The 24,204-nt window shown below is 37.3% G+C and overlaps 1 protein-coding gene across 3 annotated transcripts in view; it reads right to left on the reverse strand.

Annotated features, from left to right (window-relative positions):
• dnah6 (dynein, axonemal, heavy chain 6) overlaps positions 1-24,204 on the reverse strand; it is a 158,292-nt gene that overhangs the window by 97,332 nt on the left and 36,756 nt on the right. For all 3 annotated transcript variants that reach the window (XM_031903411.1, XM_031903410.1, XM_031903413.1), the window contains 15 exons: positions 19,860-20,012; positions 17,901-18,152; positions 17,051-17,179; positions 16,191-16,304; positions 15,954-16,097; positions 8,402-8,614; positions 7,814-7,906; positions 6,154-6,273; positions 5,266-5,446; positions 5,010-5,106; positions 3,681-3,876; positions 3,313-3,477; positions 2,265-2,378; positions 1,102-1,227; positions 38-193 (listed from right to left, as the gene is read on the reverse strand). In XM_031903411.1, the coding sequence (XP_031759271.1) occupies positions 38-193; positions 1,102-1,227; positions 2,265-2,378; positions 3,313-3,477; positions 3,681-3,876; positions 5,010-5,106; positions 5,266-5,446; positions 6,154-6,273; positions 7,814-7,906; positions 8,402-8,614; positions 15,954-16,097; positions 16,191-16,304; positions 17,051-17,179; positions 17,901-18,152; positions 19,860-20,012 (2,253 nt within the window). The remainder of the gene's footprint in view (positions 1-37; positions 194-1,101; positions 1,228-2,264; positions 2,379-3,312; positions 3,478-3,680; positions 3,877-5,009; positions 5,107-5,265; positions 5,447-6,153; positions 6,274-7,813; positions 7,907-8,401; positions 8,615-15,953; positions 16,098-16,190; positions 16,305-17,050; positions 17,180-17,900; positions 18,153-19,859; positions 20,013-24,204) is intronic.

Genomic DNA, 24,204 nt, shown 5'->3' on the forward strand with positions numbered 1-24,204 from the left:
TAAATATTTTAAATAAACACAATTTTAAGTCTCTTACAGTCAGTGGGGTTATAACCAGTCGAGGACATGCACCAAGGTACTCATAAGCATAAGTGTACTGAGATAATGCCATACGAGCCACACAGTTGTCAAGATCAAGATCCCAATAATATCGTAGTTGCCGTTGCCATTCAAAACTCTCAATGCTGTCAACCTAAATGAGAGACAGTATTGTAAAAGTAATATTAACAGTATATTTGTGTGTATATATATATATGACATATTGAAAACCAACATTCTCCTGTACTGAAATTAAAGTATTACAATCAGACAGATATTAATGTGTTATGTCCATATATGTGGATAGTAAAATAGCATTAATTTTTGGGATCAGCCCTTGGGTCTAAGAGTCAGGGCACTTATCAGGGAAGCACAGGAAGTGGGGGCCTTTCTGTACACATATGGCCCCATAAAATCACCAATTTGGCCAATCAACCTTGAATTTTCCCACCAAAATTGAGTACCAGTAGTTTGTTGGAAAGCTATGCAGTTATTAAAAACATATGGGATTGACAAGCTGTAAATGGAAAGTGAGCGCAAAAAAAACCTATTTTAGTTCCTTACAGACAGAGCAAACTTTATCTAGATATTTAGCTCAGGTGGCTCATGACATCCCACCATTCTTCTTCATCAATAGTTTATTATTACCCCTTTTCTATTTAAATGAATACTGGAGCCTCATTTGAGCCCCATGATATCAAAACAAAATTTGACATATCTGTAGTCAGAACAAAACTAAGTGATGTAAATAATGTTAATATAAAATGTATTAATTGTATTCAGTGCATTAATACTGCAAACCTAATGCTGGCCATATATTGACAAATCTGCTTGTTTAGTAAAATTGACAACCAACCAGATCTTCGTCTGATTTTACCACCACAAGGGTGATTGGATGAATCATAACTAAATAGGATTTTCCAGTGTTTAAAAACTGATATCTCACCAAGCACCAGTCAGATGCATATATGAGCCAATAAGCTACCAACTTGTATAGCCTGCGTAACAAGAATCCAGAACTATGTTTTTCAGTAAACACATTTATCTATACTGGGACATTACCTTGTCTTTTACAAGATCACTAACAATATCTCTTGCATGTACATCAATTGTAATGAGAGCCGTGATGATATTTCTGTGTAGTGTTGGAAGATGGCCTCGGACCAGTCCAGCTAAAGCATTTAGTCTCTGTTGATGAAAGTAAAATACACAATTACAATATAATTTTGCAGTTTATAATTTAATTTTGGGACTTGAGTCACAGGAGACAAAGTTATTTGCTTAAGGTCACCAGTAACTCACATAGCTGAATGAAATACAGGTCCAATAAAAAACCTCATGTTGTTAACCCTTTCCCCGACAAAGACACAAAATCTACTTGGCTAGCAAAGAAGTTACAGTGTGGCAGTGACGTACATGTCTTCACAAGGGAAATTACAGCATTGTTCTTGATATTTTTGTGTTGGAAGAAGAATAATGTGTCAGGATAGGAGGTTTCAACAAGGTATGGCCCAAAGTAAAGTCAAACCATGCACAAATTTTTTGACAGCATAGGCAAGAAACAGCAGCTCATAGTTTGTATTCTTTTAAACACTCACTTATTTACCAATACTGTTGAAAAGTTGCTCTTTTGCAGAAACAATCAGTCAGGAATTAGCTTTTGGTTTTCTAACTGATTATATCTAATTGGTGACTGGTTGATATGGGTACACTGATGCAAAATTATAACCTGTATTTTTAATGTGATGATAATTTCATGTAATTAGCCTAATGTGAATTTACTTGTATAATACAATATCCTGTAAATTATATCCTTATAATCTATGCTTAGTTATGTAATTTCTGTGCATTACAGGTATGGGATTTATTATCCAGAAATCTCCAAATTACGGCAAGGCCATCTTTCATAGAATCAATATTAATCAAATAATTCACATTTTTAAGAATGACTTATAATATCCTTATATTTTACCATTTGATAAATATGCTTTTAAAAATCTTATAGGAATAGAACATGGGGGAGTTTGTATGTATTAAGCTCTAAACTCACATTTTAATATATCTGCCCTTTCTCATATAATACTACAATAAAGTTAATCACAATATTAAATACATAAGTATGCAAAAGATTTCCTCAGACTTAAACAACATACATTATTTCCACCAAAAATTAGTTTTAATTTAAAATGTTCCTTATCAATACAGAATATGAGAATAAAATGTACCTCAAAATTCACTTTTTCAAATTCTGCCAAAGAATGCAAGTTGTCTTCACACTCCCCCTCAAGGCAATGACTGAGATCTCTGCACCACATAAGCTGGGATATTGTCAGTACAACCTAAAAAAACAAACCATTTTAAAAGCAAGCTCTGAATGGTAATTTTTATGTCCATAAATGTTTGATATAGCATTTCATGCACATGTCTAATTTTTTTTATGCATGTGCGTGTGAGTGTCATTTATTTTTAAGGGGGTTACTACATTTGCTTTCTAACTTGTAGATGACTCTTCAAATCTAAATTCTGATTGGTTGCTATCGGCAACATCACCGGTGATGTTTGTCTCCAGTGTTTATAAATATGCCCCTTAATCTTTCTGCTTCTGGGGGCATGTGATGAAGGTTTCCAGTAACCATATGACAATAAAAATGCAAGTGCTGGAAAAACTTTGGTAATGAATCATGGTATTTTTTGTGGCCTGCATCTTATCTCCTCTAGTACAGCCGACAAAGCGTTTTTTCATTGGTGTCAATGTGAATCTCTGGCAGTAAAACTTTTGAATCGTGTAAATGCCGAAAAATGCCTTCTCCTGCTCCGTTCCTCTATTAGCAAAACATACCAAATGCCATTGCTCTTATATGGCCATATTTTGTCAAATGTCTCTACTCCAGAACAAAGAATGCATATTGCATATTATATATCATAGTGACACTGATTAATTTTGAGGAATAATGCTACACTGTTCCCTTGATGTTTTTTAAGCTAAATATATGTATTGTCAACTGTATGGTTTCACAAGTTGTCTAGCTGGCATATCATAATAAACTTCTGGTTATGAAAATAGTATATGAACAATGGACATAGTTCCCTTTTACAATTTGTGTAACAGCTGGTTAAATGCTCTAGTGGGTGGAAGATAATTAAAAGCAATTAAAAAGAATAAATACAAGTACTGTGTATGTTTCATGTGTAATAAATTATTTCATAAATATATTTTCTTATTTTGTAAGAATTTACTTCATATAAATAGCTGATGTAGATCAAATGGTTTACCTGAGATGGATGCCCAGCAACTACCCATTCTACTCTGGTTTTATTCTGGTAATCAGCAATAGCAGCCTTGCTTAGCCTTCTTAGTGACGCGAACATTGCTTCTTCTACTTTGCCAAGCCAGTCTTCTACATTACCTCTTGCTTTAAGCCCTTTGCCCAGATTCACCTAGTAAAAACAAGTTTAAGAAATACACATTACATATAAGCATGTCGCAATGGCGCTATTTAATTTTTTACAAGAAATTTGTTTGGTAGCTCAACAAAGGACATAAAGTAAATTTTAAACTCAGTTAAATTTTTTAACATGCAAATTTCATGACTCTTAAGTTTGCTATAATAAGGGGTCAAATGAATACAGAGTTGGAATACCTTTTCACCTTCAGGAGACAGCATCGCAAGGATGTCATTTGTAAAGACTACTTCCTGTTCTCCTTCCCCTGGTGAAACTGCAAACTCCAGTTTTGCAATTGAGTCAAAGCATTTTCTTAGATGAGGCTGAACAGCCTGTGGATTTCGTGTCTGAGCCAAAATTTCTAGAAGCTCATCATTTGATAGAAAGTAAAATCTGTGTAAAAAGACATAGAGAACTATTCTGTGGCACAGTGACTAACATTAATATCCTGAAGTGCTGTAGTCTTGAGTTTGATTTAGTTGATAAATATTTATGTTTTTCCTGTGGTTGTGTGGTTTTCCTCCCACATTTCAAAAATCATAGCTTCCCATTTTAGGTTACACTGACTGGCAGGAACTCTGTAAGGTCTGGAATGTCCGTAAGGCCACCAGAGTGAAAGGTGACCCATTGACTAGACAATGTCCTCAGTAAAAGTTCTTGATATACTGTGTTACTTTCTGTTCTATTTATGGCAAGGATGCCTTAAATTGTTGTTGATAGTCAGACATTCATGCTAATTCCATATAAAACACATCACAGGGCCACTCTAAAACTAAACCATGTTTTTATGCACTCTGAACCCCCTGCACATGGCAGATGTTAAGTACAGTGCTGGCACGACTGCACTCTGCAGCAATGCCCAGGATGCAAGTGCTGTGTAAAAGAGGGCATGCTTTTGCACTTGTTTCCGGTGCATAAGTATACAGGTATAGGACCCATTATCCAGAATGCTCGGGACCAAGGGTATTCCGGATAAGGGGTCTTTCCGTAATTTGGATCTCAATACCTTAAGTCTACTAAAAAATCAATAAAACATTAATTAAACCCAATAGGATTGTTTTGCATCCAATAAGGATTAATTATATCTTAGTTGGAATCAATTACAAGGTTCTATTTTATTTCTACATAGAAAAAGGAAATCAGTTTTAAAATTCTGAATTATTTGATTAAAATGGAGTCTATGGGAGACGGGCATTCCGTAATTCGGAGCTTTCTGGATAACGGGTTTCCGGATAAGGGGTCCGATACCTGTATTATCCCTTTTTCTGCACCTTGTGTCATATACAGTATATATACAGCTTTGCAAGCACAAACCCTTGCTTATTCAATTGTGCCATTTAAATTTTTTTTTTTTTTTTGCCCAATTAACATAAGGACACATAGCTTGGACAGAAATCTGTGGAATGCTTTCTAGTAAGATCTTTATCCATTGTATCAGTATGCCCTTGTTTTGTGAAAAGTTGAAAACATAGCACTGTAGCTGAAAGTACATAAATATATAAAATAAAAAGAAAATATATTCACACCTTGGAAAGACAGCTCTCTTGGATTCCAAATAAGCTTCAAGACATTTCTGAATCTGATCAAGCAGTGCATTGTTATTCTGAAAGGATTCCAAAAGACCTGTCCATAACAGAACATTATTTTGTTAATATTTTTATCACAAGATACAAGATACAAGGACTAACAGTTGGTTTGTACCAACAAGTTTAGTACTAATGACCCTGTTTACCTTGAATATGGCACATATAAACATTTTAAGGCAAAAGGGCAAAAACATACCAGGCTGAGTAGCTGCTCGAAGTGCATTGGGTAAACGGTTTACTTTCCTCATAATCTCCTTCCAGGATTTGTCAACTTGTAAAAACATCTTGGCTTCTGCTGGCAGCTGCCTTTGAATATCTGGAGCACTGAAGATGCTTTCTAAATACAGCCAGTTTCTTTGGCAAGTCAGCCACTCATCCTGTAAATAGTACAAATTTGATCTGGTAAAGTGTGACTGCGAAAAAATTTTAAGACTGAAATCACCCATTTGTAATCATAACAACAAAGTAAACAAGCAAAGTTAGGGGACAGAGGGACTGGGGTGCATCATTACAGTGCTTCAAACATACAGGCATACAGATTTGTTGTAAGACATGCATTACATCACTGTTGAATCTGTTGGCACTTTATAAATATGTAATACAGGTATGAAATCTGTTATTAGAAAACCCGATATCCAGAAAGCTCATTATTACAGGAAGGCTGTTTCCAATGGACTCCTTTTTTAATCAAATAATTCAGATTTTCAAAACTGGTTTCCTTTTCCTCTGTAATAAAAAAACAGTAACTTGTACTTGATCCGAACTAAGATATAATGAACCCTTATTAGAGGCAAAACATGCTTAATGAGTTTTAATGTTTAAATTTTTTTTAATAAACTTAAGGTATGGAGATTCAAATTACGTAAAGACCCATCATCCGGAAAACCCCAGGTCCCCAGCATTTTGGATAATGGGTTTTATACCTGTAATAATAGTAACTGTGAATAAATGCAGTAGATTTTGACACTTGTAATGTTTACCAGACGTCAACTTATATTACATACAAGGTGTAAGGACTTAGTGATTTTAAGGGTGTCTGTGTGTTTTTAGCACTAGAGTTACTTTAAGTAATTAGAATACATACTAAAGTTTCATTAAACAAGGACAATTGTCTCTGCCACTCATCAACACGAGATTTGATTGGTCCAACATAGCGAGATGATGCAATTGTCGATATATTGATTATGCTGTCATCTAGAAGAACCTGAAAACAAGAGATAAAAGGTTAGATTTCATAGTTTTTTTTAGAGATTATCAGATGATCAAAATGGCAAACTGTAAAATACTAAATAGGTTGATTAAGTTCTACCACACAGAAAGTACAGTATTGTTATTACTCAGTACTGTTACCCCCCCCCCCCCCTTGCCCCTGGTGATTAGTTGCATGCAGTGCTAAATGGGGTAGTTAATCTTTGAATTAACTTTTAGGGAGATTTTATATTCAGTTCAAAAGACAATTTTCATAGTGTCTTCATTTTTTTATTTTTAGTGGTTCTTTTTTCAATTATTTAGCTTTTTGTTCAGCAGCTCTCAAGTTTAAAGGGGTGGTTCACGTTTAAGTTAACTAGTAGTATGTTTTAGAATGCCCTATTTCTAGCAACTAGCAACTTTGCAATCATTTTTTAATTATTTGCCTTTCTCTACTGCCACTTTCCAGCTTTCGAATAGGGGTCACTGACCCCGGCAGCCAAAAGCTATTGCTCTCTGAGGCTACACTTTTATTATAATTGTTACTTTGTATTACTTATCTTTCTAAGCACGCCTTCTACTATTCATATTTCCATCTCTCGTTTAAACAACTGCCTGGTTGCTAGGGTAAATAAGGCCAGAACAAAAAGCTAAATAACTGAAAAAAACATAAGAAATAAAAATTTAAGGGGCCAATTGCAAATTGCCTCAGAATATCAATGTCTACATGATAATTGCCTCAGAATATCAATGTCTACATGATATTAAAAGTTAATTGAAAGATGAACTACCTCTTTAAGATTTGAGTACCAATGAGTACAATTAACACCAGCATCCAGAATAGTAACAAAAACAATAACATTGTAGCCACACAGAGAAATAGGTTTTTGGCTTCCAGGGTCATTCACCCTAATTAACCAAAAAGAATTATAAATTGGAGGCTAAAAAGACAGGAAAAAGGACAGCAAATGATTAAAACAATCTGACTGAAGACACCAGAAATCTAACTTATACAAATAGGTGCCATACTGCACCAATGTGATTACCAGTAGCAATTAATCCTCAATAACACTCCTCTAAAAGAAATAAAAAACTTGTGTTCGTTTTTTGTAATGATATTTTTGCACTTGCCTATTTTTGCACTGTTCTACAACTGTTTGCCTGTTTTTGCACTGTTCCACAACTGTTTGCCAATTGTTGCACTCTTCCACAACTGTTTGCCTATTTTCTGCCCACCAGGCACCCTTACAGCTAATTGATGCAAGACGTATCAGCAATGTTATGCAATATCTTCAAGTAATAAGTAACTTCATCATCCCTGTGTTCCCTAATTGAATTTTATAAAATATACAGGTTCCACATCCACATATGAGTGTAACTCTGCTGTTCTTCTAACAGAAACCATAAAAAGGTTAGAGAAGTGACAGTATACAGTGATAAACCCTGTATTGCTAATTTATACCTTTTTGTAGGAACTCCAGCATTTTCACCCAAAGTGGACAGAAGAAAAAAACAAATACATATAGTTCTTCCTCTAAATCCCAAGTAATTCTCACCTGAATATCATCTGTTCCACCAAGTATGAACACATCTTTAGAATCCCTGTGAGGTATAGCAGTGAACTCAGTGGCTTTCCATGAATCCTCAACCTATAAAGGAAACATATGTATTGTGTACTATTATTAACACTACTGAAACACAAAGAAAGGAAAGTAACAAGACAAAATTAAATTAATATTTAGTGCATCCTAGTTAGAGCAAAACAATTTATTTGATGATAAAGTTGATTCCTACATTAGAAAACATTAATTTAAATCAGTTGCATAACTGTTTCTACATCAAATGGGGTCTCCTGAGAAAAAGCATAATAAACATTAGGAGACATGACAAGTGACAAAATACAATATTCAGTATTCAATATTTCTGAGGCAGTTTGATCATTTCCTTTAGTGGACACAAGTACAAATGCAGAATTAAAAAATCCATATCCAATTCTGCATACACAATTAGTAATTGGGGTCCATGACATATGCATTTGTTGTATGCCCACTAAATGAAATTGTGAAATACAGATGTGCATCAGTCACAAAAAATCAAAAAATATAGATCAACCAGAATTTGTTCAAGCACAAACTGAGCATTACCTTTTTAATTATTGTCTCTAGGGATGCCTCTCCAGAAGCTTGCCCAGATATATCTTGAATAGCTTGGGCATAATCAAACGCATGGATCTCTATTAACTTTTGCAAAGAGAGTGGATGCTCTGTGTCTATCAAAGCTGCATTTATTGTCTGTTCTAAAGCAGCCCAATGCCTTGGTTTCAGAAATGGATTTCTCAAATCTGTAATAACGGGTACCTGTAAAAGATAATTTTATGTAACTGTTGAGTCAAAAAAGAACTGTTTGTTTAAAGTGAAAAAAATTTAAATTACACTATCACTACTTTTAATATGAGTCTGGATATCTACTGAAAAATTTCAGAGCAATGGGCTGCTGAGCTGAGAAACACAACCAATGGTTTTATAAGGAGACAAAATATAATTGTTAGCATTAATGGTTAAAGCATAATTAGCTTGGCCACTAGGTGGCAGTGAAGTAATAAAGTTGTTTAAAATAGAAATGTGATACAGTGGTCATTTTGGCAGAGTGAGAGTTAGGGACAGAAGTCTGTATGAGGGACAGAATATTCTGGAGTGATTATTGCAAACTGTGGTTATAAAAAGTCTGCAAAGCTAAAAACTGCCACCTGGTTAAGCAATCGGATCTTCCATTATTTCAGAACTTTACATTTGGAGTAGTTGGCAGGATGGATGTCGCAAGTCCTTGCTCCAGTGGAGACACCTTGGATGAGAATGTGGCCCACCAGGATGGATAATATGGTGAAGTTACCATAGTCACAGGTCTCCGCACCAGGTTCATTGCACCAGTGCAGAGGGAAGGTGTTTGTGGATGGCCGAGGGGTGCCTGTGGTTAAAGAGCCAGAGCCTTCTGCGCAACCAAACTGTGCCAGGTCTGCGGGAGATGACAGTATGGACAATGCTAAGAGATGAAGTGAAAGTCGACAATAGCATCCTCTTCCATGTTATCCTTAGGGAGGCTATAGAGCGTAGCCAAGAGGGAGAAGTGAACATCCTGGAACCCATCTCAGTTGCGACAATAGCAGCCCCCTGGCTTGAGACCATGGTTGATGGAGCATCCTGCAAGCTTGCCGATAGGTGAAGGAGCTACGAGAGATCATTGAACAATACAGGAGGAAGTGACCAGCCTCTGCCCAGTAACCCCAACCCAGCTCCCACTGGCGAGAGGACAATGGCGGCAGATTGGGAGCAGACCCCACTGCTAAGGACTTGCCATTAAACTAGAGGAACCTGTGGTCACAGGGGCAACAATGGGGGAAGCCATTATGAGCAAGGAGGGTTTCAGGACCTAGAGCAGCAGGTATCAGGCTTTGCCTTGAGAGCTGTCAACAACACACCTGCTGAGGTAAGGGCCATCACCTGGATGGACATTATAATGTTTGGGCAGTGTCTGCCATGCAAGGGGGTTGTGGTAGTAAAGCAGGCCCAGATCTGGGGGGCCCTGGTTATTCTTAGCATGAACATCCTGCAAGTACTTGATGGGGGTATACATCTGTGATGATGAGGACTATGGCTTTACCTCAGTAATCATTGCTTCATTGATCACCCTATCCCTATCATAACTTCACTGATTACCCTACCAAGAGTGAAATGACTCCCCCAATCAGAGATTGGTACAGAAAAATCCCTCCAGCATTTTACAAGGAGGTGAGGGGCTTGTTGTGCAAGATGCATGATGGGGGTATTATCTGAGAAAGTCAGAGCCCGTGGGCAGTCCCCATTGTCCTGGTCCAAAAGAAAGATGGGTCCCTTTTCTTCTGTGTGGACTATCAGCCGCTATATGCTTGCACCCACTGGGATGTTAGCCCACTGGCACAGATCAAGGAGCTGTTGGCCACTTCGAAACGAGATGCTTATTTCTCCTTATTGGAACTGGTCAGTTGCTATTGGCAAGCAGCTGTGCGGCCAGAGGACTGGGCCAGGACTGCATTTACCACCCCATGGGCCTGTACAACTTTAACAAGATGCTGATTGGGCTGAAAAACCCCCTTAGCACTTTCCAAAGACTAATACATGGTGCCTGGGACATATAAACTGTCACAAGGTGCTGATATACCTAAATTACATTGTTATCTTCTCCCATACATTCAAATAATATGTCCTACACTTAGATATTGTACTAAGTTGACTGAAGGCATTTGGGTTGAAATTAAAGAAATAAAATGAAACTCGGTAAAATAGACTTCGCAACAATATGTAACTAAAAAAATATATGTAAAAAAATAAAGGTACTATCCAGTTATGGATATCTGAAACCCATGGTTTTAATGTAGTACAGAACTGGGACTTGCATAATTTAAGTAAGAACATTTTCTGCTCCTGGAGTGATACTTGCTTGCAGTCACTGAAAAGGAAACGAAGTGGTCGATTCACTAAAGGTCGTTAACGCTTAACGCATAGTTTTATGCGTTAAAAAGTGTTCGATAATTAAGTACAGATTCATCAAAGTTATTTCGCATGCGTTACTACTCGCATATCGCATGTTCAAAAAACCTGATTATCGCAAAGCGTTATTTTCATCACATTGAGGTAATTATTGAATAGAAATAATACTAACGCATAATTTACAGACATATTTGAAGCGTTAAAAGCACAAAATGTGGCGATAATTACTGTGAAACTTAACGCCTCCCAGGAGTAGGCGTTACAAAACAAAACTGCAGCTGGTGATTGTCTGTGCTGACAAGATGGAGTTTGCAGTCAGATTTTTTCAAGTATGTGATCGTCCTAGAGTGATGCATCCTCCAGTTTTCAGGAAAATAGTAATTTTCAGAACAGTAATTTTCAGAAAGTAACTGCTACGTGCATAATAGCGTGTGCTAATATCACGTGCTACGAAATAACGCATAAATATATTGCATGGTTTAAATATCGCTTAAAAATTTGTCATTGCAACATAAATTATGACAATGACATCACTTCTTAATTCAGACAAGTGTCCTTTTAGTGAATCGATCATTTACTTGAAAAATATAAGAAGTGACGATATTTTTAACGCATGCTATAAATAACACTAGTTTTTTCGCCCTTTAGTGAATCGGCCCCTAAGCCTCTTTGTTGAGTATTTGTTCATATCAGGTGTAGAAACATCACCGGCATGCACTCAACGGACTCCAGGACAGCGGTTGTAAAACTTCAAAAAGCTTTATTCAAGGATCCAGACCTGACGCGTTTCGTGTGTTGCCACACATAATCATAGGCTATTTTCCCTTGCTTCAGGTCTGGGGCATTGCACCTGGGCCACTGAGAGGAAGCGGTGAGTGTATATCTAACCGTTTACAACTGTACGTAGTATATTAATTGCATTAACATGAAGACTGAATATCTACAGAGCGAGAGGTTCGGGGCATAAGCACCTGGACCTGTAGTCTAATTTGGTGAGTGTTTGGCTTGTTATAAGAAACCATTAAATTTAATATGTCTATGAAGATTTTCATTCATCCAGGTCATGGTATATCTAGTATAAATAAATTTGAAGCAACTGGACTTGTTTAGTAATCATTGAAGACGTTTCACTACTCATCCGAGCAGCTTCTTCAGTTCAACTGACTGGTATGGGAAGTCCTCAGCATATATACTCTTCCACTAATCCAATCACAATGGCACTATGTAACTCTTCAGAAAGGTGACATCTGAAACTCACAGAGGTGTGAATGCTGTGGAGTTACTTTGAAAGGATTACCCAAGTATCATGCAACTCTTCAAACAGGTGTTACTTGTTAGAGTTGCATGAATGGATGTGTGAAGAGTTCTGAAACTGCCGGGGTACAGATGTTAGAACAGCATTGTATGTAGCAGACAGATGGTGTCGAAGTCCCCCGCCTCTGTTAAGGGATGGTTTCTCCACTTTGACATGAATGGCCTCTTTTACACCTCTTTCAAACCAGCGGTCTTCTTTGTCCAAAATTTGGACATTGCTGTTGTTCGATTCCCACCATCCGCTGGAACACAAACTGGGTGTCATTAGAACTCTACACCACAGGGCGGAAAGTGTAACAACTGATACAGAGTCCAAGGACAAGGAATGTAAACATCTCAGAGGAGCACTGAAAGCTTGTGGCTACCCAGACTGGGCCTTTGTCAAAACAAGAGCAACTAAGCCCAACAGGAACACCAAAAGGAATAACCGTCCTGAGGCAGAGAGAAGGCGCAATATAGTCATCCCCTATGTAGCAGGAGTGTCGGAGAAACTCAGGAGAATTTTCAACAAACACCACATCCCTGTGTTTTTCAAACCTAGCAACACACTGAGACAAAAACTTGTACACCCAAAGGATCCAACACCAAAGGAAAAACAAAGCAATGTTGTATACGCAGTCCAGTGTAGCGAGGAGTGCACAGGCCTTTACATTGGTGAGACAAAGCAACTGCTCTCTAAGCGAATGGCTCAGCATAGGAGGGCGAACACTACAGGCCAGGACTCTGCTGTCTTTCTACACCTAAAAGACAAGGGACACTCCTTTGAAAATAGCAATGTCCAAATTTTGGACAAAGAAGACCGCTGGTTTGAAAGAGGTGTAAAAGAGGCCATTCATGTCAAAGTGGAGAAACCATCCCTTAACAGAGGCGGGGGACTTCGACACCATCTGTCTGCTACATACAATGCTGTTCTAACATCTGTACCCCGGCAGTTTCAGAACTCTTCACACATCCATTCATGCAACTCTAACAAGTAACACCTGTTTGAAGAGTTGCATGATACTTGGGTAATCCTTTCAAAGTAACTCCACAGCATTCACACCTCTGTGAGTTTCAGATGTCACCTTTCTGAAGAGTTACATAGTGCCATTGTGATTGGATTAGTGGAAGAGTATATATGCTGAGGACTTCCCATACCAGTCAGTTGAACTGAAGAAGCTGCTCGGATGAGTAGTGAAACGTCTTCAATGATTACTAAACAAGTCCAGTTGCTTCAAATTCATTAAATTTAAGTTTAAGCTTAAGGTTATAGTTCACCACTACACAAGCATATAAGTGAATAGGAACGACTGGGAGCCTCCAGACTAACAGAGTGAAGTGTATTTGTTCATATGCCTAAATCCGCGCCACCACTCACCACCCCATGTGAGAAAAAAGAAGAAAAAAAAATTGTTTATATTATAAGCTTTCCTCCACCTTATTCCAAAATTATAACAAATCAAATTTAGTTTTTTGGTATCGGTATGGTATTGAATTGAATGCAATAAAGTTTCAATGTGAAAGTGGATGGTAGGCAACCCGTTAGGCCACCTTGCCCCTGCACCTGCACATCGCTTCGTATCGCATCACCCCCTGCCCACCCTTTACCCCTTGTGTGTGTTTGGGCACATGCAGAGTTCGGCGGGGTGGGGGATGCGTTACTAAGCGCAATGGATCACAGACTACAGAGGTAGGCAGGAGAGGCTCCTGTCTGGCGCCCCCCAATTGTTGCGACCTAGGCAGCTGCTTCTTCTGCCTACCCCTAGGGATGCAATCTAGTATGGTCTACCCATAATCAGCTGCCTGCCAGGTTCACAGATTATGAACTGTAGGATTTATGAGAAATGTAGGTTAATGGTGTTGTTTCTTCCACAGCAAACTATTGTACCCGAATGGGCCAGTTGGCCACTCAGAAGAGGATGTTTAAATTGAAAATATGATTGGTTGATATGCAAATTGTTATAGTAGTTAAGTGTATGATGGAGGTGGCTGGAGTGAATACAGGAGAAAATGAAAAGTGATATAAAACCAATGTAAAGAAATGTAAAGAGTTTTGGTTAAAGGTAGGGTAAGGTTAGTGTGCAATGGCAGGTCTCAGGAGAGACTGCCAAAGATTTTGTGAATTGAGTTCATGTGTTAAATCAGTGATCCCCAACCAGTGGCTCATGAGCAACATGTTGCTCGCCAACCCCTTGAATGTGCTCCCAGTGGCCCCAAAGCAGGTGCTTATTTTTGAATTACTGGCTTGAAATCAAGTTTTGGTGGCATATAAAACAGGTGTGCTGGCAAACAAAGCATCCTGTAGGCTGCCAGTCCACGTAGGGGCTACCAAATGCTTGTGTTGCTCCCCCAAATCTTTTTACATTTGATAGTGGCTCATGGGTAAAAAAAAAGGTTTGGGGACCCCTGTGTTAAATAGAAGTAATATGCAAAATGTGATAGAGATAGTGTAGTGGTGAATGTAGTGCTGCATAGTGAGAGTGTGCTTTCAAGCGATGGTAATTGGCAGACATGAGGACATGTCTGGTTTTTAACAGGGAGAAGTGTGAGAAGGCAAAATGTAAATTGTTTGTGTTAATGGTTGAAACATAATTAATTTGCCCACTAGGTGGCAGTGAAGTAAAAATGCTGTTTAAAAAATAACCGTAAATAAAGGAAACAGGAAATCTAGTGGCCATTTTGGCAGTGTGAGAGTTACGAACAGAAGTCTGTATGAGGGACAGAATAGTTGCAAAACAGTGTTTATGAAAAGGCTGCAAGAATAAAAACTGCCACCTGGATCTGTCATTACTTTGGTCAGAACTTGACTGGTTGCTAATCTAACATCTACCTTGCAAGTTCAAAGACAAAAACTAAAAATCACTCTAGTGTGGACTCTCAATAAGAAGCTACAACAAATTTTATTAATGTCTCATCAGACATCCAGCTTTGTTGCTTAGATGACTGTTGACACATATGGGGAAAACATCTAGTAGCATTTTTCCACAGTGGAATGTGCATATGTGAAACAACAAAATAAATCATGAATATTTCATAAATTACACAAAAGTCAGAGTTGCAGTTGCAAAACTTGCAGCTTTAAGATTGCAGCTACTACAGCTATCTTTTATTAAAACAGTTCAGCAAATTTTTAACATAAAATACATTGCAATACTGCAAGAATGTGCATTTTTAAAATGCCATATTGGTCATTTATGACTGCAAATGCAGAAAGCAAAGTGCTATTTTAATCGAAAATGCCATGATTTTTTTCCCCATAACACAGTGTTTTTTCCCCAGAATCCCAGCATTGTTGCAGATGCAAGGGAGTTTTGTGTCAGATGCAAATTTGCTACTGTCTGGTAAAAAAAGTCTCAGTAGCTCCAGGCTTCCCCTGCATCCGTAGGTGCAAATATATAAAAGTGCAAGGAGTGTATTTTGACACAAGTACCTTTACTAAATGGTGTTTTACATGCAACTCACTGTAGGGAAAATTTGCTGGTCCACAACTGCATTTGTTGTCATAAAGGATCTCTAGTTTCAGTAAGAACACATTGAGAATTATCATGAGAAAAACAGTTGTTGTTATTATGTATGTCATAAGATTGTAGCTAGTGTCACAATTTGTAGTGAAACCAGGAATGCAATTTACGAGCTCCACTGCAACTTTTCTTTATGATATAAAGGTTCAACCAAACTAAGAGCTACATTACTGAGAAGTTTACCCATATTGTATGCTCCGTGTGCGTACTTACACTATAGAAAATGTAAAAATGCCAGGGTTAATTTTGTTTGCTTGCTCAAATGCAATCCTAGGTATTTCTCTGGATATTATGTAAAATAACCAATAATGATTTATTAGTACATCAAAGCTATGTATACATCTTAAAAGGAAACTTACCTTTTCTTTCATGTTTTCCACTTTCTCCTTCAGTAGTGGCACTACATTATTAGGAGGTAGTCCTTTTTCTAGTTGAGTTGCAAATTTGGCATACTTTAGGACTAAAGAATTCACCTGCTCTGGGTCCAGAGCTTCAAAATTGGACTGTAAGGTAAAGCAAAAATGCATGTTAAATAAAGGAGCTGGCACATTACAGATATTACAGATAGTAGTTTGATATTTATCTTAGTGTTGTACCTGCATCCACTCATCTTGAAGAACATCCCACTCAGCTAATGAGTCCCATAGAAGTTGCTTGAGTTTGACCTCGGCACACACCTCTTCCAGAGCCTCATACTTTGTTACTTCCACCTTAAAATGCAAAAGAAAAGAATAAATGTATGCAAAAGAAGACAATTTCCTATTTAATAAACTTTAAACCAACCATCAAAAGTGATTACATTTAGCCTGTCTAGAATGAGTCACTTACCAAACTTGCGATGGAAATCAACATTACAGAAAGTGGTTGTTGCCATGTATTAGACAAAACAGAACAATTTAACTCTTGCTTTCACAATTACAGTTTTAAAAAAATAGGTACTGCAATAATAGCCATTTTCTAGCCAAATGTCATGAAATTATACCTTGAACTATGTAAAACACAGTGGCGCTCATTTACAAACACTACTCCAGTAATCCATAGCAATCTGTTTTGATTGGATCAAACAGAATTGTACAGTCTACTGCATGTTAGAAACATAATGAACACTTCTCATTTGTTGCTATCGATCACTGCACAGGTGGAAAATACCTTGTGTTCATAAATGAGGCCACACACTTATACAATTATGGGAGGAGCCTCACACATCCTCCCATAATTGTAAGAGGAGAACAGGCACTGCATAACGGACATTTTTTAAGGAAATTTTTGAAAGCAGTCAGTCATTGGTTTTCAGTAGTACAATGGAATGGATTTCGGATACTTATGGAATTAGGTTTTGTATCTCATATATGAAAATATATATTTAATAAAATATAAATTCAGAATAAATGTGGCACAAACCATGTCTTTGTTTACGTTGTCCAAGAATAAAAATATAGCTTGAAATAAAATTTACCTTGAAGTTCTTCTGGTAAGTTTTGTACTGAAATGCACATGTCTGTAACTCATTTAGAACTGTATGAAGGTCTGCTAATATTTGTTTGACTTTAACTTGATCTGCGGCAAGATCCAGTATTTGTGGGTCCTGTAATGATAAACATACTAAAGAAAAACAGCACATAAAACTGAAATAAACTATTAGCTAAACTATTATGCTTTTGGGTATGGCTGGCCACATACAAGCTGGCATACAGGCTGTCTTAATAAGACATTTATATACTTTAGCTTCAATAAACAGCAGAAATGTTTATTGTTTGCTCACTTCTGTTCATTTGTACCTGCCCATTAAATTGTATCAGAGTAAATATAGATATTAAGGAAGAATAAATAAGGAACTGAGAAAATACTGTAACATTAGAAAACATGCATTGGAGTAAAAACTATACACTCCAGGTGAAACTCAGCAGTTCGCACCTCCTTTAGAATTCAATGGAGTTGAAATCATATGTGTAGCACTGTTTCATTGTAAAGGGGTCAAATCAGAATTTGCAGCCCTATGGGAAAAATGTTCATAAACCAGAACTTACATTGTTCTGTAACTAACAGGTCATAAATCTCATTTTCATTGTCTTTTGTCTTCAATAAGATTTTATAGGGCTTAAAGAAACGGCATACCACATTTTTAATAAGCTTTACAGGATATCCAATTTCGCAATCAAAATGTATATAAGAGGCTATAAAATCCCTTAAACATTGACATTGAGTAATGCAACATTCTTCTTTATACATACTGTAGTAAATAAGTAGTAATAAGCACCCAAATAGAACTGCAGGCCTCTGGCTTTCTGTAAACTTATCAATAGTACCTGTGCTTTTTGTCTCACTTCCTTTACTTCTTTATTTAATTCTGCAATGTCCTTGTCTAAAGAATGGCAAAACTTTTCTATGCTTCCATCTCTCTCGCCTACAGACTTGTCAATTGCATTTCGAACAGCAGTAATTGATGGCTGCAGAGTAGCATAAACTGCAAAATCTTCTGGTGGTGTTGGCACTTTATAATTGTCAATCAACTGGTACATATGTGATACAATATTGCATTCTTCTTCCAGGACTTCAATCTAAAAATAGACAGCATTAAACATTGTAATCCATATAGTAGCAAAATTTTACAGAAAAAGCATTTCCTTCTAACTCCACAATGGCAGACCAGTCCCAAAAGGTCATTATATGTGAACAAAACAGAGGTCTATGGGGTAGATCACATTTACTTTCCCTTTTAGCAGAGTAACGTGCTACATTAAGAAAGCATACGATTACTAAAGACATTGCTGCATGCATAGCCATAGATGTAAATTGAAACTCAAAGTAAAACTTAGACTAGATAATTTATAATTTTTGTGGTTCAAGTGATGTAATTTGCAAAGTTCTGGCTAAAGCTGAATGTACCTAGAATATTGTTCACTGACCTTAGTACCACTGTAAAATGTTGAGAGACAAAATTATTATAATTACTAACTATACTTTTTGCACATATGAGAATAGTCTGCTGTAATAGGCTCCACCACTGAAGGTCACTGCATTAATATTCTGCAACAATAAAATGATCCCAGGAAACCGTGGCTAATGATTATTAAAGGGGGCATTTATTAAACCGCAACTTTTTCGGGTCTGGTTTTTTGTCGTCTAAAACCCCAAAAAAGTTGCAGAAAAATAAGTTGTGACTTTTTCAAGATTTACTATGCATCAAAACAGCTACAAATCCGAATATGTCAATTCGCCAGCTAAAACTTGTCAACATCATGTAGAAGTCAATGTCAGACATCCCTGCCCTTTGCTGGAGGATCCTTCTTTGCTTCAAAACTTTCGAGGATTTACAGAAGCTCTAATTTATCTCATTTTTATTTTTATGAAACCACAAATAAACTTGTTTCCACGAATGTGAGACTTTTATAAAAAATCCAAACTGAAAAATAACATGCAGGAAAAAGTTGCAGGAAGTTGCAAAAACCATTACTTTTTCAACTTATCGGACAATAACCGCAACTTTTTCGACTTGTCACACAAAATACAGTGCCAAAAATCGAATTCCTTGAAAGTTTTGAAGCAAAGAAGTATCCTTCAGGGAAAAAAAGTAACATCTGAAATTGACTTTTACGTGATCTCAACAAGTTTTAGCCTGAAAAAGTTGCAGTTTAGTAAATGCCCTCTAATGTTAATTAGAATCTAGTGCGCTAAGACTTCAGTGTCAGCACAGTTGATTATTTGATCTATGGAACCTAAAGGGTTAAAACACCAATGGCATTTCTGTTTCTTAAAGGAGAATGCAAGTCAAAATTTAAAAAGCATACTGCCCAATAGTCCTCCTATTGTTTAGTAAAAACGCCACACTTTTGGCTCACCTAATCAAATATTTACTCAGTCACACTTAATTCACATTTTCTAGAACAGGCAGCCATCTCTAAAAAGGTATTCTCCCTTCCTTTCCCTCCTTACTTCATACTGCACATGTGTTTCATTCCCTCCCCCCCTCCCCTCTGCCATATCCGCTTCTGATTGGCTGGTGGGCAAGTGTAGCTCAGAACAGGAGACAGGATCAAGTTACACACATGCTCAGAGAATAGGAAGGCTGCCGCTGGCAGCCTACAGGAAGGGAAGAGAGATTTCAGTGATGTCACTGTAGTCTTCACACTGCTGTAGGCTGCCAGCACCATATCTCAGAGAAGCAAGCAGGGATCTGGGAATTTAGATATGCAGTAAGTACTTAAAAAGAATGCCTTTAGACTTACTTTTAATTTATATTAACCTTTCATTGTCCTTTAACTTACCCTTTCTTGAATCTCATCCAAGAATATTAAAGAGTTTACATAATCTATAGTAGTAGTAGGCAAAGACTGTAGTTTGAACTGGGCATCAAGAGCCTCGGCGATAACAGCATCTGTTTTTTTCTTAGCAAGAATAGGAAGCATGTCGTTTATTGCCTAAAACAAATCAAACCAGAGTATTTAAAACAGAGATTTAAAAAAAAATTAAAAAAGATGGCCGCAATTTTTTTCCTTGCATGTATATTCCTCTTACAACATTTTGCTGGTTACCCCTATGTCACAAAATGGTAATTCTTCTACTTGTGTCAAGTCACCTCTCTCTTTCATAAAAAAAATATAACCTTTTGTCTTTTTGAAAATTAATTCTTAAACCATATATAACATCTGTGCTTACTTCATTAACTTAGCTATTTCATCTTTTATTATTTTGACAAAATTATTTTAATTTAATTAAATAACATATTTTGATGAATTGCCGTTTTAAAATGTTGTCCTATAGCAGCATTTGTATAAACAGTTTTGTAAAATGTGTTCCCCTCTCAAAACCTGGAAAATATATCCAGTGTTGGTCTGAGATGCCAGGGGCCCACCAGAAAACCTTGGACCATAGGCCCACTTGTAAACTATTATTCCTCCTCTCCTTCCTCTCTTTTCTCTATCCTTCCATCTTTTTCCCATACAGAAATAGGGAATGGTCATGCAATTGGTCAAATAGTTGGAAGCAAGAGGGCCCACTGACACCTGGGCCCACCGGGAGTTTTCCTGGTATCCGGGGGGGCCAGTACAACACTGAATATATCAATTGATATGGGAGGCAATAGAATTTGTTTTTGACAAAATGAATGAAAACATTTTCCAGTTTAAAAATGTTCTTAGTCATACTGGTTGGGAGCTAGGGGTTTCCAGATAAGGCATTTTTCTATTGTTTGGATAACCTTACCTTAAGGTCATGGGCACTCTGAGGGTTTACTCGGAAGTGTTTCCACTCCCTTCCGCATCCCTGTGTATCTGCACTGGGAGGTTGGCCCAAAAATTGCAAAAGCAGGATGACCTCTGCTCCAAGTACCTGCACCCAAGTGGAAGCTTTGTTTTCACTGCAGATAGGGATGCAGAAGGGAGCGGTTCTGCTTTTCTCAGCCTGCAGACAAAATGCAGTCAAGGAGAGAAGAGGAACAAATGCTCTATGTGTCCATGGCCTAAGTTTATTAAAAACGTATTTAAACTTATTGAATAAAGGCAAATTGAATTATTTGATACAAGTATAAACTTAGTAGCGTAGTTGCCATAAAATAAGAGGTACTGTTTTATTATTACAGGGAGAAAGACCGAGAGGACAGATGGTTTGAAAGAGGTGTGAAAGAGGCCATTTATGCCAGCCTGGAAAAACCATCCCTGAACAGAGGAGGGGGCCTGCAACACCGCTAGTCATCAACATACAATGCCGCTTTGACATCCTTACCCCAGTTCACACTTCCAGTCATGTACTTTGAAGGATTAACACCTGCATCAATGAGAATCATGGTACCATTGTGACGGGGTCATACCTTGTTACACCTGTCAGTTTCAGCCAACACCTAACTGAATAAATTCAATGGAATCATTGTGATTGGATGTCTGTGACTGTACTACCATCAAGGGTTTAAATACCGGGGAATTCCCTACCAATTATTTGAACTGAAGAAGCCACTCGCATGAGTGGTGAAATGTTTTCAAGAAAAACTCATAAAAGTCCAGTTGTTTTAGACTTAATTTCTACTAGATAGGGAGAAAGAAAGTTTGAATTATTTGCTTAAAGGAGAACTAAAGGTATAATCACCAAAATGTTAGGCACACCCCTAGTGATTATTATCACTTACCTGATACCCCTAGCTGGTATGCCTGTTTGCTTAAAAATTCACTGGCCTGGGGTATTTCTAATTCTTTTACTTCTGTCTTTCTTTCTCCAAGCCTAGACAAGTGCATGTGCACAGAAGCGATTCTATGCCCTGAGCTGCCCTAAGCTGGCTCCTGTGATGCCACCTACCCAGCACCAAAAGGGTTTCTGGTTTTTAAAGTTTTTGCCACCCCTGGTAACTTGTGTGGAACTGAAAGGTCAGCTCTTATTCTAAAACACATGCACCTGTCCATACCGGAAGAAAGAGAAGATGGAAGAAGCTGAAGAAAATGGTGATGAAGAGCTACTACAGAAATATGCCAGGCTGGTGCTGTTTTTCTCAATTTGCGCATTTTTCTCAATATTTTAATTTAAAACAATTCTTACTTTGCTGATTTTTTGGGGAAATATATAGAGGTGTGGGATCCATTATCCATGATCCATTATCCAGGACTATGTTATCCAGGAAGCTCTGAATTACAGAAAGGCCAGCTCCCATTTACTCTATTTCAATCAAAAGCCGATTCGAATATAAGCCGAGGTACCTAATTTTACCTAAGAAAACTGGAAAAACGTATTGACTCGAGTATAAGCCTAGGGTGGGAAATGCATCAGCTACTGATAAGTTTCATTAATCAAAATAAATACCAATAAAATTACATTAAATTAGTGGGGTATGTGTTTTTAAATATTTATTTAAACAGTAAACTAGCTCTAGTGGAGAAGAGGGTCAACAAAAACAATATGGTATCAATGATGATACCTTAAGAGTACTACCCCCTTATCTCAATCAGCAACCAAGCTAAAACACAAAGATTTAAAATCCTTCAAAACTATATATAGTTTATATCGAATATAAAGTGCAATGTCTAGTGTAGAATGGGACAGGTGAGGATGGTAGATGAAGATGAATTTGGGAGCAGGCCAGGGCACTGGAGGGTCTGGTTGCGGGTGGCCTAATTTGCACACAAAGGACAGAGGGTGCTAGTCTGGAGGGACCCATGGCACCCGACTTGAGTATAAGCCGAGGGTGACTTTTTCAGCACATATTGGGTGCTGAAAAACTAGGCTTATACTCGAGTATATACAGTAATTCAGATTTTTTAAATTGATTTCCTGTTCATTTGTAATAATTGACCAGTGTCTTGTACTTGATCCTAGCTACAATATAGTTAATACTTTGGAGGCAAAACAATCCTATTGAGTTTATCCTATTGAGGCTTAGCATACGGTTATCCAAATTACATAAAGATCCCTTATCTGGAAAGCCCAAGGTCCCATGCATTCTGGATAACTGGTCTTATACCTGTATATCTAACATTCTCAGGTTGTGCAGACAACTGCATTTGCATTTAAATAAAAAATAATCTCTAACTCTAACAAAGCAATGCACTGGTTACTGGGTACTGTACTTTAGTAACAGCTGAGGAGTCAGTAACACAAGGTAACCTCTAAGTCTTAAAGCTGTAGCAATATTATGTTACCAAAATAAAGTGTCAAATCTTTAGAACTATATTACACACAATGGGCCCGATTCACTAAAGTCCGAAATAAGGAGTGCTATTTATAGCATGCGTTAAAAATCTTATCACTTCTTATTTTTCACTCCATTCACTAAAAGGACACTTGCAGAGCGCAATATATTACGCACGTAACCATTACTTTCTGAAAACCACCATTTCCCTGAAAACTGGAGGATGCATCACTCTAGGGCCAACATATACTTGAAAAAATACGACTGCAAACTCCATGTTGTGTTGCCAATAGCTCACGAACCGCAATTTTCTTTAAGTACCACCTGCCCCAAGTAGGGTTAATATTCACACAGATTAACACGATATTTTGCACGTTTAACGCTTCATATGTGTTTGTGAATCATGCGTTAGTACTATTTCTATTCGCTAATTAACGCAATGCTTTTTTTTGTGCATGCGATATGCGGATTAACACATGCGAAATGACTGATGAATCGGTACTTATTTATCGCATGCTTTTTAATGAAAAAAACTATGCAATAAGCGTTATTGACCTTTAGTGAATCGGCCCCTATAACGCTTATCGCATAGTTTTTTTCATTAAAATATGTCATTGTAAGATAAATAACGCCAAGAACATCCCTTCTTAATTATGACAAGTGTCCTTTTAGTGAATCGAGCGAAAAATAAGAAGTGATAAGATTTTTAACGCATGCTATAAATAGCACTCCTTATTTCGGACTTTAGTGAATCGGGCCCAATATAACTTGTGAATAGCATAAGCCTGTTAAAGGACAAGGCAACACAAAATATAATTTTTTTTACCTAATAAAAGAAACCAAAATTCTAAGCAGCTTTGCAATATACATTTATTACAAGTTTGTAATGGTTTTTGAGTTATTTGTATACATAATTGCAACTAGAAGCAGTGTTTGCCTGTCCTTTTCTATTTTCTGCCCTAGTGGCTCAGACTGTAGAAACAATGTAACACGAGGCAGCA

The sequence above is a fragment of the Xenopus tropicalis genome, chromosome 1 (assembly GCF_000004195.4).
Source record: "Xenopus tropicalis strain Nigerian chromosome 1, UCB_Xtro_10.0, whole genome shotgun sequence".
NCBI lineage: Eukaryota > Metazoa > Chordata > Amphibia > Anura > Pipidae > Xenopus > Xenopus tropicalis.